At 48.8% G+C, this 14,961-nt stretch overlaps 1 protein-coding gene across 6 annotated transcripts in view; it reads left to right on the top strand.

The window, feature by feature from the left end:
* LOC140391747 (ubiquitin carboxyl-terminal hydrolase 35-like) overlaps nucleotides 1-14,961 on the top strand; it is a 189,001-nt gene that overhangs the window by 161,963 nt on the left and 12,077 nt on the right. For 4 of the 6 annotated variants that reach the window (XM_072476572.1, XM_072476571.1, XM_072476569.1 and 1 more), the window contains exon 11: nucleotides 175-1,429. In XM_072476572.1, the coding sequence (XP_072332673.1) occupies nucleotides 175-1,429 (1,255 nt within the window). Of the gene's footprint in view, nucleotides 1-174; nucleotides 1,431-14,961 lie in introns of those variants that run through there. The other 2 variants (XM_072476575.1, XM_072476574.1) reach the window with 2 other exon arrangements.

Raw genomic sequence — 14,961 nt, 5'->3', positions numbered from 1 at the left:
CGTGCAGGGAGATAGCATGGCATGACCGGCCTCATGGCCTTCTACTGTGCTGTTACTATTTTATGATTCTATGTATTTATTGGTCTAAGTGTGTCTTAAAATTGTGAACTCGTGAGCAAGTAATGAAACCTTTTACACCCTTTACAGCTCTAATTATTCTATTTTGTTTTCAAGGCTACATGAGGAAGAGAAAACTGGTAAAAGAATTTCCCACCGATTGAAATGCACATGCAATGGAAGTCATATAGAAGATCACGTTCCAGGAAAAACATTAATAGAAAGAATGTTTGGTGGAAAGATGGTGACCAAGATCCATTGTCATTGCTGTCATAATGTTTCTTTTCGAGAGGAAGTGTTTACAGATCTGTCCCTGGCTTTTCCACCACCGTGTAAGGCTCTACAACGATCTGGCAGTTCATATGACTGTAATATTTCAATGGAGATTATTGGTTCAGATAATCTGGCATCTCAAGTTAAACCACAACACAAGACTAGTAAATCTCCAATTAAACAGAAGCAAGCAAAATCTAAGGATCCTTCAATACGAGTAGTACCATTTGAAATTTTAGGCGCTCATGCAAAAGAAAAGGAAGATCCTTCGTACTCTAGATTAATGAGAGATGATAATTCCTACTTATTTAGCTCCATTCCGAAGAATGACTTTGCAATGGCTACTGGGGAAAAAGCATTGGACTCAGCAAGTTCAAGATCGGTATCTGACCTCATAAACTACTTCCTTTCACCAGAGTTACTGTCTGGTGACAACCGATACTATTGTGATAAATGCACCTCTTTACAGGAAGCGGAAAAAGTGGTGGAGTTAACAGGGAGTCCGCTTTACCTCATTTTGACTTTATTAAGGTTTTCCTTTGATCTCCCAACCAAGAGGCGAAAAAAAATTCTAGATAATGTGTCAATTCCGTTGGTTCTCAAAATACCCATTAGGATTATCGCAGAAAAGGAGGAGCAGATAATTAATGCTGAGAAACCGGTTTGCCACCTCAGAAACTGGAAACGCTTTACAGAGGATGCCACATGCTTGTCAATTACCTATGACCTCTTTTGTGTAGTGGTGCATTCTGGAATATCTTCAGAAAGTGGACATTACTATTGCTATGGCAGAGAAAATGTTGATGTTAACTCTGGAATTGGCCCAAGAGTCTCTTTGGAATCTGAGAGTAGAGCTGATGATCAGTGGTATTTATACAATGATACTAGAGTTTCATTTTCATCTTTTGAATCTGTCAGCAATGTTACAAATTACTTTCCCAAAGACACTGCTTATGTGTTGTTCTACAGACAGCGAGGAGCTAGGCATACATGCTTAGATGGTGAACATATTTTGGCTAGTGTCAGACTGCATGGTGAAGCAGCATTAAGCAAAGAGCTGATGGAATCTATCTCCAAGGACAATATTCAGTATTTACAGGTATGCAAATTTACTTTGAACGTAAGAAATGCTAATTTGCATAACCAGTTTAACAAGGATACACTACCAGTTAACGTTTTCCATTAGGATTGCTTTGGTAAGAATTCATGTCAGTTTTGTTACGATAGCTGTAATGGACTATCCAAAATGCCTAAGCAGTTTATGGGTTTAACTTATTAAGAAATCTGATTTGCAGAACAACTCCTGCGTCCACAAAGGATTCGTATGTTTTCTGTATGTATTATCAGCATTGTAGTTGAAATCTGCTCCTTGTTGCTTGTGAATAGGTTTTTGAGCAAGTTAAATTTAATCTTTTTTTAAAAAAAGATTTAGAGTAGCCAATTATTTTTCTTTTCCAATTAAGGGGCAATTTAGCGTGGCCAATCCACCAAACCTGCTCATCTTTGGGTTGTGGGGGTGAAACAAACGCAGACATGGGGAGAATGTGCAAACTCCACACGGACAGTGATCCAGGGCCGGGATTTGAACCCGGGTCCTCAGCGTCGCAGTCCCAGTGCTAACAAATGCGCCACATCAGAAGTGGAGGCAGCCTGCCGCTTACCGCACCCTGTGGCCGATGATGCCCCTGGTGGGTGTCCTCTGGAGGGCCTGAGGCCGGAGGGCCCTGGGAGGGCCTGAGGCCGGAGGGCCCCGGGCAACTTGCTGGTGGCACATGCTAGACCGTGCCACTCTTTTTCTGCCCACTGACCCCGAAACGTGCCCTTTTTGCAGGAGGAGGGAACGTGGGAGAGCGGTGACAGCCGTCGTCTCCCTGTAGTGAGACGGGTTGGCCTATAGTGCTCCCCTCTCCCAGTCAGTGCCCGCAGGGCCCTGTCGGTCACCTTGGGACAGAGCGGCAGCTGGAGTGAGGCCCAGAAGTCCCTGCATTAGCTGGCTCTATCAGCCCAGGTGGCTCCCCATTATCTGTACCATGGTGTCCGTGCCCTCAGCGACAGCCCTCTGTGACTGCGCCATGCCCTACAGTTCCTCGCCAATGTCCACCTGCTTCTGGGACACGTCCTCATTGACTGGGACATGCTCTGGAGAGCCTCGGCAATGCCCAATTGAGACTGGGAAATGTTTTGCAGTGCATTAGCAATGCCTACCCGAGACTGGGACACGCTCTGCAGCGCCTTGGCAAGGTCCACCTGCATCAAAGACACATCCCCTAGTGACCGGAACATACAGTTGAGGCCCTCAGCCATGGCCTTCAGTTACTGAGCAACGCCTTGGACATCACCACTCATGCTGCTGGCGTCATGCTCCAGGCTCACAACTGTGGTCGCCCCCCCTCCCCGTTAGCAGTGTTGGCCTTGGTGCCACACATTGCCAGTGTCATCTCCTGCGCCCGTAGCCTTTGGGACTCTTCCAGTTGGCTATGGACTCTCTGAAGTGTCACTGACATCCTCCACTGAATCTCACAGCCACAACCTAGTGTCAGGATCAGCTTCGGGGAAACCTGATCCAGAGGCATGACATCTGACTGGGGCCCAGCTGGGTCCTGTGATGCAGCAGACCTCCACCTGATGTGCATCCGCAACTGTGGGGTGCTCGCCAGATTGTGGCCTAGAAGCCTGTCCACTACGTTCGCCCACTGAGGTGCATATCTCTGCGCCGGTGGAAGGTGGGGATCACAACTCGCAGCTCTCTGAGGTTTTCTCTTGGAAGGTGGGGGGGGGGGGAAGAAGAGGGAGGAGTGGAGGTGCAGGCCTGTGGAGGTAATTTAACTGGGTGGCTGACCTGGTAAGACTTCCTGCACTGACGGCTGCTGCTACTGCCTCCCAGATGGCACCGGCTGACCCTGACCCCTTGAGGGAACAGGGTATCCCGTCTGGACTCCCAACACGCCCAACAGTTTGGCTAGGTCGGCATCTCCAAATCATAGAGTGGGTCTGTGCGGTGGCGTGGCTGCGTGCTGCCTTGGGTTTGCTCTGCGGGATCAGTTTAAGTGCTGTTCCCCCTAGTCAGCGGGAGCTTCCGGCGCTGTCCAGGCGAATCAGCTGGTGGGACAGTCATTTTCGATGTGAAGCGTGTGGAGCATCATAACCAGCGCTAATTGATGTTAGATACCAGTAGCAGTTACGCCGGGAAGCACCCGGCTATTCTCGCTGTTACAACACTTCAAAACCTTTCCATTAGATCGTGCCCTGTAGCTGATCTGCGCCCCTACTTTATTTTCCTGCTTAGCTGTATAATTCATGATGCACTTAAGTAACATGAATCATTCTTAAAACCTTCAATTGGCCTAGCACTCAGCCTTTTGAGATGAACTTCCAGTATCTAATACTCTTTGTAGAAAAAGTGTTTCTTGATTTTGCTCCCAAAGGTGGAGATGCCGGCGTTGGACTGGGGTGAGCACAGTAAGATGTCTTACAACAGGTTAAAGTCTAACAGGTTTGTTTCGATGTCACTAGCTTTCGGAGAGCTGCTCCATCCTCAGGTGAATTTACTCAGCATTCACCTGAGGAAGGAGCAGCGCTCCGAAAGCTAGTGATATCGAAACAAACCTGTTGGACTTTAACCTGGTGTTGTAAGACTTCTTACTGTTGCTCCCAAATGACCTAGCTCTAATTGTTCTTAGTTTCTCGACCAGAGGAAATAGTTTCCCTACATCTGCTATATTTATTTCCTTTTTAAAAAAATATATTTTATTAAAGTTTTCAAACACAATTTTTTCCCTTACAAATCAACAAAAATGGTAGCATGATACCTGCTATATAACATTGTTTAAATAATATAGTAAACTAACCAAATAACACTAAGTAATGCTCCCCCCCACCCCCTCTCCCCATCTAGAACACAAACAATTTCTCTCTTTCCCCCCCCCCCCCCCCTGGGCTGCTGCTGCTGGCTATCTATCATCCCCCTAACGTTCCGCTAGATAGTCGAGGAACGGTTGCCACTGCCTGGTGAACCCTTGAGTCGATCCTCTCAGCGCAAACTTCATCCGCTCCAGTTTTATGAACCCCGCCATATCGTTTATCCAGGTCTCCAGGCCGGGGGGTTTTGCTTCCTTCCACATGAGTAAAATCCTACGCTGGGCTACTAGGGACGCAAAGGCCACACCATCGGCCTCTTTCGCCTCCTGCACTCCCGGCTCATCCGCTACTCCAAATATAGCTAACCCCCAGCCTGGCTTGACCCGGACCTTCACCACCTTTGAGGTCACTCCCCTCCAATACCCCTCCAGTGCCGGACACGACCAAAATATGTGTGTGTGGTTCGCCGGGCTTCCCCCCCCACCTCCCACACTTGTCCTCCACTCCGAAGAACCTGCTCAACCTTGCTCCCGTTATGTGTGCTCTATGCAGCACCTTAAATTGGATCAGGCTAAGCCTGGCACACGAGGAAGAGGAATTTACCCTGCTTAGGGTATCAGCCCACAAACCCTCCTCAATCTCCTCCCCGAGCTCCTCTTCCCATTTTCCCTTCAGTTCGTCCACCAGCTCCTCCCCCTCTTCTCTCATCTCCCGGTATATCTCGGACACTTTGCCCTCCCCGACCCACACTCCCGAAAGCACCCTGTCCTGGATCCCTTGTGTCGGGAGCAGCTGAAATTCCCTCACCAGTTGTCTCGTGAACGCTCTCACCTGCATATACCTAAAGGTATTTCCCCGGGGCAGCTCATACTTTTCCTCAAGCACTCGCAAACGTCCCATCTATAAATAAGTCTCCCACTCTCCTGATTCCTGCCCGGTGCCAGCTCTGGAATCTTCCGTCCAGCTTCCCTGGGGCAAACCTATGGTTGTTCCTGATCGGGAACCACACCGAGGCTCCCACCACACCCCTCTGTCGCCTCCATTGCCCCCAGATACTTAATGTTGCCGCCACCACTGGTTTCGTGGTAAACTTTTTCGAGGAGAGCGGTAATGGCGCCATCACCAGCGCCTTCAAGCTCGTCCCTTTGCAGGACTTCATCTCCAACCTTTTCCACGCTGCTCCCTCTCCCTCTATCATCCATTTACGAATCATCGCCACATTGGCGGGCCAATAGTAGTCGCCCAAATTCGGCAACGCCAGTCCCCCTCCGTCTCTGCTACGTTGTAGGAACCCCCTCCTTACCCTTGGGGCCTTCCCTGCTCACACGAAGCTCGTGATGCTCCTATCTATTTTTTAAAGAAGGCCTTAGTGATCAGTATAGGGAGACATTGGAACACAAATAGGAACCTCGGGAGGACCATCGTCTTAATTTCCTGCACTCGGCCCGCCAGTGACAGCGGCTGCATGTTCCACCTTTTGAAATCCTCTTCTATTTGTTCCACCAGCCGTGTCAGATTGAGTCTGTGTAAGGTTCCCCAGCTCCTGGCTATCTGAATCCCCAGGTATCGGAAGTTTCTTTCTACTCTCCTTAGCGGTAGGCCATCTATCCCTCTACTCTGGTCCCCAGGGTGTATCACAAAAAGCTCACTCTTTCCCATGTTAAGCCTATATCCCGAGAAATCTCCAAACTCCCTCAATATCTGCATGACCTCTGTCATCATCCCCCCCCCCCCCCCCCCCCCCACTGGATCCGTCACATACAGCAGTAGGTCATCCGCATAGAGTGACACTCGGTGTTCCTCTCCCCCTCTAACCACCCCTTTCCATTTTCTGGAGTCTCTCAGCGCTATGGCCAGTGGTTCAATTGCCAGCACGAACAGTAATGGGGACAGCGGGCATCCCTGTCTTGTTCCCCGTGTAGTCGAAAATACTCCGATTTGTGACCACACTTGCCGTTGGGGCCCCATAGAGGAGTTTAACCCAGCTGACAAACCCCTCCCCGAACCCGAACCTCCTCAGCACCTCCCATAGATACTCCCACTCCACCCTATCAAATGCCTTCTCTGAATCCATTGCTGCCACTATCTCTGCCTCCCCCTCTGCTGGGGGCATCATTATCACCCCTAATAGCCGTCGCACGTTGACATTCAATTGTCTCCCCTTTACGAACCCTGTCTGGTCTTCGTGCACCACCCCCGGGACACAATCCTCCATCCTCGTTGCCAGCACCTTTGCCAGCAACTTGGCGTCCACATTTAGCAATGAGATAGGCCTATAGGACCCGCACTGCAGCGGATCTTTATCTCGCCTCAAGATTAGTGATATCGTCGCCTCCGACATTGTCGGGGGTAGGGTCCCCCCTTCTCTGGCCTCATTAAAGGTTCTTACCAGCAGCGGGGCCAACAAGTCCACACGTTTTCTATAGAATTTTACCGGGAACCCATCTGTTCCCGGGGCCTTCCCTGCCTGCATGTTCCCCAGCCCTTTGGTCACCTCGTCCACCCCAATTGGCGCCCCCAGGCCTGCTACCTCCTGCTCCTCCACCTTCGGGAACCTTAGTTGGTCCAGAAACTGCTGCATCCCCTCTTTTCCCTCCGGGGGTTGGGACCTATATAGCCTCTCGTAAAAGGTCTTAAACACCTCGTTTATCTTCCCTGCTCTCCGCACCGTGGCTCCCGTTTCATCCCTAACTCCCCCTATCTCCTTCGCCGCTGTCCTCTTTCGCAGCTGGTGGGCCAACAGGCGACTCGTCTTTTCCCCATATTCATATCTCATCCCCTGTGCCTTCCTCCACTGTGCCTCTGCCCTCCCTGTGGTGAGCAGATCGAACTCTGTCTGGAGTCGTCGCCTCTCCCTGTATAGTCCTTCATCCGGGGCCTCCGCATATTTTTTATCTACCCTCAAAATCTCCCCCTGTAGTCTTTCCCTTTCTTTGGCCTCCGTTTTCCCCTTGTGAGCCCTGATGGAGATCAACTCTCCCATGACCACCGCTTTTAGTGCTTCCCATACTACTCCTACTCGGACCTCCCCATCGTCGTTGGCCTCCAGGTATCTTTCGATACATCCCCGCACCCTTCCGCAGACTCCCTCATCCGCCAATAATCCCACATCCAGTCGCCAGAGTGGACGCTGCTCCCTCTCCTCTCCTAGTTCCAGGTCCACCCAGTGTGGGGCATGATCTGGAACAGCTATGGCTGAGTACTCAGTTCCTTCCACCCTCGAAATCAGTAACCTTCCCAAAACAAAGAAATCTATCCGGGAGTACACCTTATGGACATGGGAGAAAAAGGAGAACTCTTTTGCCATCGGCCTAACAAATCGCCACAGATCCACTCCCCCCATTTGGTCCATAAACCCCCTAAGCACCTTGGCCGCTGCCGGCCTTCTTCCGGTCCTAGATCTAGATCTATCTAACCCTGGGTCCAGCACGGTGTTGAAGTCCCCCCCCCCATTATCAGGTTTCCTACCTCCAGGTCCGGGATATGTCCCAGCATCCGCTTCATAAATCCCGCATCATCCCAATTCGGGGCATATACATTAACCAACACAACCTCCATTCCCTGCAGTCTGCCGCTCACCATCACATATCTGCCACCGCTGTCCACTACAACGTTCCTAGCCTCGAATGACACCCGTTTCCCCACCAATATGGCCACCCCCTATTCTTTGCGTCCAGCCCCGAGTGGAACACCTGTCCCACCCATCCTTTCCTTAACCTAACCTGGTCCGCCACCTTCAGGTGCGTCTCCTGAAGCATGGCCACGTCTGCCTTCAGTCTTTTTAAGTGCGCCAACACTCAGGCCCTCTTAATCGGCCCATTTAGGCCTCTCACGTTCCACGTGATCAGCCGGACTGGGGGGGCTGCCCGCCCCCCTCCCCTGTCGACTAGCCATCACCCTCTCTGGGTCAGTCCCACGTCCCGGATCCGCGCACCAACTCGTCCCCCAGGCGGCGCATTCCCGCCCCAACCACCTTTTCTTTTACCAGTTCCTTCTCGATCTCCGCAGCAGCAACCCAGTTATCCACCCCCCCCCCCCCCCCCCCCAGCTAGACCCCCATCTAGCATGGTTACTCCCCCCATATATATTTATTTCCTTTTAACATCCTCAATCTGCTATATTTGTGAGAATCCAAACCATGTTTATGCAACATTTTGTAAAAATTAACCCCCTAAACCATGGTGTAATTCTGGTGAATTACAAATTACCCTTGCTGAGCTGTTTTTACCAGAAAAGAATGTAGTGGGATCTGAAGCATAATTTCCTCTATGGCTTCATAACTGAATCGTAATTTCCTCCCCTTTGTTTTCCAGCCCTTTTCAGAGGGTTTTCTAGCTTTCTTGGTTACTTACTGCCTACCAGATTTTAAGAATTTTAAAAATTTAAATCATGGGATTGGGGTTTCACTGGCTAGTCCAGCATTTATTGCTAATCCCTCAGGGAATTAAGAGTCAACCACATAGCTGTAGATCTGAAATAGGCAAGACCAGGTAAGGACGACAGATTTCTTCCCTAAAGGCCACTCGTGAACCAGGTAGGTTTTTACAACATTTGGCAATGGTTTTATGGTCATTATTAAAAATTCCAGATTTTTATTGATTTCAAATTTCACCAAATGGTGAGTTTCAAACCCGGGTCCCTCGAGCATTACCCTGGAACTCTGCTTTACTAGTCCAGCAACAATATCACTATGCCACTGCCTCCTCTCAGGATTTGGATCAACCCACAAATGAAGTACTGTGTACAGTTCTGGATCTTGCAATTCAGAAAGGATAAATTGATCTTGTAAGATGTGCAGTGCAGATTGACCAAAATGTTACCAAACCCCAATTACTAGATTATGAGGAAAGATTGCATAAATTAAGCTTATATTTGCTGTAGACAGTCATAGTGTGATTTGATTGAGGATTTCTAAATTTTTAAACACATTAATAGGGTAGATGGATAGATAGAATTTCTCTTTTTTGGTAGGGGAGGTGTAAAACAAACAGACCTTAAAGTGCAAACCAGGGCCATTCATGTGTGAAATTATGAAAGACATCTTCACAAAAGGTGAGTAGACTTGTGGAACGTTCTCCCACAAAAAGTGGGAGAAAGCTTTATTATTTAGCTTAGTTATTAATTTTAAACCTGATTTGATAGATTTTAGCTTACCAAGAGTATTAAGGGATATTTGGAGACAAGGCAGGTGAATGAAGTTTGGAAACCGATCAGCCATGATCTTGTTGAATGTCAGAACAGGTTTGAGAGGTACAATTACTCAAATCTGAGTGTACTTGGACTCCCAGATGTCTCTGAACCTTTGTATTTAGTTCCGGACCATTTCAAAAATAAAAAAATATATATATTTATCTACCTTGGGTTTGATGTAAATTATCTTACACATCCTGACATTGAATTCTATTTGAGTATTGCTGATAAAAAGTGATATTTGTCAAAGCTTTTTGTCTTGTGCTAATCAGGACAGATGTAATAATGCCAAATTTCAAAGTGAGCAACAATTTGTACTGCATGAGTAAAGGGTGCTGATTAGTTAGCAAGTCAATTCTGGTCAAGGTGTTGCAATGGAGAATGCACCAAGGAACTATTGTCATCCAAACTGTTGTTTAATTCGTAAGAAGGCACAATATCTGGACATGTTCCTTTTGTCTGCAGAGGACGAAGATTCTGGGTTGGGCAGGAATTGCTGAAAAATCCAATGTGTGCTGACAATTACACAAACTAATTTTAAATTATCAGTCGGGCTTGCAATGTGCCTCACTTACTCTTGCTAGGGGATACATATATTTATTCGCAGGCAAGCAAAAGACCCTTTTTAAAATTAAACAAAAGCATGTGACACAATAGTTCCCTGTACATTCTCCATGGCATTGTCTTGACGAAACGGTCAACACCCATTTCTCATGCAGTATAAATTGTTGTTTCCTTTGAAATTTGGTGTTCCTGTGTCTGTCCTGATGAGCTTCAGACTAACAACTTTGACAGCACGGCTCCTTTTTTTCCAGCAATAATTAAATTATCTACTATCAATTGACTATCTCTATATTTGCTATAGTTTTGACCATTCGCTTCACCTGTCTGTCCATTTGCTGCGATTGGGAGGAGCATAGCAGGTAGTCAAAAAATCGAGGTTTGTGCCTGGCGACCGTCCTCATTGGCAGCAATATCGATGATTGTACCCCGCGCTGGTGGATCCATACAAAACGGTCATTTGCATGGATTTCAATATCATTAGTGGCTTGAACCATGCTCCATGGTTCTGAAAGCCCACCCCTCTTAGGGAGAGGTCTCATGGGCACACAATCGTGCCAGTATTTACAAGAGGAGCCTGGGCACCAATGGCTGTGGTGGAGGAGCGGGAGGCTTAAAAAACCCCACTGGAAAACCCTTTTTAAAAAAATAAAAAAAAAAGAGCTGCCTGGCTTGCGGGGGACAGTAGCAGGGAGTGACGGTGTCCCCCTCAGGATCGGGGTGGTCTGTCTCAGACCACCATTGCTGTTGTATGTGTTTTAAATGCACCCCTTTGATGCTACTTACAGGCTGTTCAATTTGCTGGATGCTGTCTGTGTCCTTTGAATGCTCACAGAGCCTCTGGTCATCTGGGAGCCCATTCAGGCCACCCCTCCAGACACCTTCATACCTCAGCTGTTTCATCAAAGGGGATGGGCGTGGCCAGGCTCAATCAGGGACCCACCAGGTGTTGTCACTCCTCAGAAGTGTTGCCTCGCTGCAAAGGAAGCAGGGGATCAGCAGAGCTCACCCCAAACAGAGGACACCTGCATGCTGGTCGTTGGAACCCTCCCTGGTTCTCTGTCCCTCTCAGGGCATATGCCTCCGGTGATTCCCATCCCTCCGGATCATCAGCAATCTCCTTCTGCTGAGGTTGGTAGCGCTGACTGCCTCTGCCACCACCTCCCATGTTCAGGTGAGCAGGTTTGAGTCTGCAGACCTCCTTGGGGAAGTGGGTGTCCCTTCTCTCCTCACTGGCAGGTCTTCTGTGAGACACCTTTGTGGCTACAGTGTGTGTGTGTCTGTGTGTGGTAAATGGAGCACTTAAAAACCGCTCCAGCTGTCATGTTCTTTAGCGTTTACTCTGGCCCCAGTGGTTACAACGCCCGCTGGGCCAGGAATTGCACTGAATTTGCACCGGCAGAGTGCTGGCCTATTTACATGTCCTGACTCGCTTACAAAATAGCGACCCCAACGGAAATGCGAATCTCACACTATTCAGTCCCAGTGGGAACACTTAGCCTCCCAAATGGAAAATTCTGATCTTGCTGTATAACTACAAGGATACAATGGAATATAATCTCTTGTGGCCTAAGGAAATAAGAGATGGACATTTGTCTCTGCATGACGAGTTACAAAGGTGGGGCAACACGCGATGATCCTCACCCATGTACAATGAAAGAGGTTACTTCAGACTGTTTCCTGACTTCCGGTGACGGGGATGTGATGAGAGGCTGCACATCAGGTGGATCTCTTCCCACAAACCTGTAAAATAAGCTCTTTTCACCCGAAATAGCACGCTAACACAAAGGAAAAACATCCCCACACTTGTACCAGCAACGTTGCGAGAGGAAAATGTCAAACAGCAGCCACTCCAGAGGCCAAGTGGAAACCAACAGCGCAGCAAAAGCTTGGAGAAACAAACGGCTGAGCCGGCCGACGCATGAGGTGGTGAAGCTCGGGCCTCGCCAAAGCGAGAGGAACCGGCCCAATGCACAAGGAGCTCCCCCACTCCAGGAGATGGGTGGAGGATGTTTCTCTCTCGAATTGATAGAATATCGAGAAGAGACAAAAACAGATATTCATGCTGCGGTCAAGGGTGCGGTTGTGGAAGCTCTGGTACATAGATACATACACAGAAGATAGGAGCAGGAGGAGGCCTTTTGGCCCTTCGAGCCTGCTCCGTCATTCATCACGATCATGGCTGATCATCCAACTCAATAGCCTAGTCCTGCTTTATCCCCATAGCCTTTGATCCCATTCTCCCCAAGTGCCATATAGAATTTGTCATAGAATTTACAGTACAGAAGGAGGCCATTCGGCCCATCGAGCCTGCACCGGCTCTTGGAAAGAGCACCCTACCCAAGGTCAACACTGCCACCCTATCCCCATAACCCAGTAACCCCACCCAACCCAACACTAAGGGCAATTTTGGACACTAAGAGCAATTTATCATGGCCAATCCACCTAACCCGCACATCTTTGGACTGTGGGAGGAAACCGGAGCACCCCGAGGAAACCCACGCACACACGGGGAGGATGTGCAAACTCCGCACAGACAGTGACCCAAGCCAGAATCGAACCTGGGACCCTGGAGCTGTGAAGCAATTGTGCTATCCACAAGTCTACATTGCTGCCCCACGGTATCTAGCCGCCTTTTGAATATATTCAATGATTTAGCATCAACTACTTCCTGTGGTAATGAATTCCACAGGCTCACCACTCTTTGTGTGAAGAAATGTCTCCTCATCTCTGTCCGAAATGGTTTACCCTGAATCCTCAGACTGTGACCCCTGGTTCTGGACACATCCATCATTGGTAACATCTTCCTTGCATCTACCCTGTCTAGTCCTGTTAGAATTTTATAAGTCTCTGAGATCCCTCCTCATTCTTCTGAACTCCAGCGAGAACAATCCCGACCTAGTCAATCTCTCCTCGTATGACAGTCCCACCATCCCTGGAATCAGTCTGGTAAACCTTCGCTGCACTCCCTTGAGAGCAAGAAAATCCTTCCTCAGAGAAGGAGACCAAAACTGCACCCAATACTCCAGGTGTGGCCTCACCAAGGCCCTGTATAATTACAGCAACACATCACTGCTTCTATACTTAAAACCTCTCGCAATGAAGGCTAACATACCATTAGCCTTCTTTACCGCCTGTCATACCTGCATGCTTACCTTCAGTGACTGGTGCACAAGGACAACCAGGTCCTGCTGCACACACGCCTCTCCCAATTTACAGCCATTCAGGTAGTAATCTATATTCCTGTTTTTGCTTTCAAAGTGAATAACCTCACACTTATCCAAATTGTACTGCATCTGCCATTGATTTGCTCACTCGCCCAACCTGTCCAGATCATGCTGTAGGATCCCTTCATCCTCGTCACAGTTCACCTTCCCACCTAACTTGGTATCATCTGCAAACTTTGATATGTTACATTTTGTTCCCTCATCCAAAGCATTAACATATATTATGAATAGCTGGGGTCCCAGCCCCGATCCCTGTGGCACCCCACTAGTTACTGCCTGCCAATTAGGACCCATTAATTCCTGCTCTTTGCTACCTCTCTGCCAACCAGAGTTCTGTCCACCTCAATACATTTCCCCAATCCTATGCGCTTTAATTTTGCACAATAATCTCTGATGCGGGACTTTGTCAAACGTCTTCTGAAAGTCTAAATATACCACATCGACTGGCTTCCCCTTGTCAACTGTACTAGTTACATCTTCAAAGAATTCCAACAGATTTGTCAAGCATGATTTTCCCTTTATGAATCCATGCTGTCTCTGACTGATCCTGCCACTGCTTTCCAAATGTTCCGCTATGAAGTCCTTGATTATAGGTTCAAGTATTTTCCCCATTACCTATGTTAGACTTACTCGTCTATAATTCCCTAGTGGCCTCTGGAGTGGCCCAACACAAGGTGGATAGGCAACTGGGAGCTCAGGAAAATACTATTATAGAGCTGGAAAAAGCCGCAGCAGACCAGGGTGACCGGATCATCGCCCTGGAGAAAGAGTTGGCAAGGCTGGTCGTGACACAGGAGAGCCTGAAGGGGAAAATCGACGACCAAGAGAACCGATCGTGGCGCCAATTCCTGCAGATCGTGGGCCTGCTGGAGGGGATCGAAGGTAGGAACCCCACGGACTATGTGGACCAAATGCTGGGCAACATGGTGGGAAGGGATAGCTTCCCCAGCCTACCAGAAATCGACAGCGCATTGGTCGCTTCGCCCAAAGCTCGAGCCGGGGAACAGCCGAGGGCGATAATCACTAAATTGCACCGGAACCAAGACCGGGAACAAATCCAGCGCTAGCCAAGACAAACAAAGAACTGTAACTGGGAAGGTCATCGGATTCGGATCTACCAGGATATTGGGGCTGACCTGGCCAAGTACCGGGCAGAATTTAACAGGGCAAAGGCCGTGCTGTACAAGAGTGGCGTAAAGCTTGGGATGCTGTATCCAGCGAAGCTCTGGGTCACATACCAAGGCAGGGAGCACTTTTTCATGTCCCCTGCAGATGCAGACAAGTTTGTCTTGGAGAATGGACTAGAGAAACGGCAGCAGGAACAGTGATGAAGAGCTCATCGGAAGAGACTTTTACTTTTTGAATTGCCAACTGTGAGCCACCATGTTGAACACTTTTTGTGTAGGATTGCACTGTCTTGCTCTGTGGACGAAGGAGGAAAGAAGGAGCGAGGGCAGCAGAGCGCAGGAGAAGGTGAGGGGAATGGCACATAGGAATCTTAGGGAATGGGTGACAGGAGGGGGGGCTACCACACTGGCGGGTAAGCTAGCACTGGGAAGTGTGCAGGAAACCGAGACCGTTGCATATCTCCCACAAGGGGGAAAGTGCTTGGCAAGGTGGGGTGGGGATGAGCAGACATTGGTAACTGGGGGAAGAAACAGATGGATGGGGGGGGGGGGCAAAACCACAAGGGGAACACTAGAACAGAGAGAGCAAGGACAATTAGGCTGTCTACAACAGGCTACACGTGGTAAAATAGCACCGCAAGCAACCACTTTGGAGGCCCCTGAATAAA

This window comes from Scyliorhinus torazame, chromosome 15 (assembly GCF_047496885.1).
Source record: "Scyliorhinus torazame isolate Kashiwa2021f chromosome 15, sScyTor2.1, whole genome shotgun sequence".
NCBI classification, from domain to species: domain Eukaryota; kingdom Metazoa; phylum Chordata; class Chondrichthyes; order Carcharhiniformes; family Scyliorhinidae; genus Scyliorhinus; species Scyliorhinus torazame.
The sequence above is the reverse complement of the archived record's forward strand: the minus strand, read 5'-3'. Positions and strand labels throughout refer to the sequence as shown.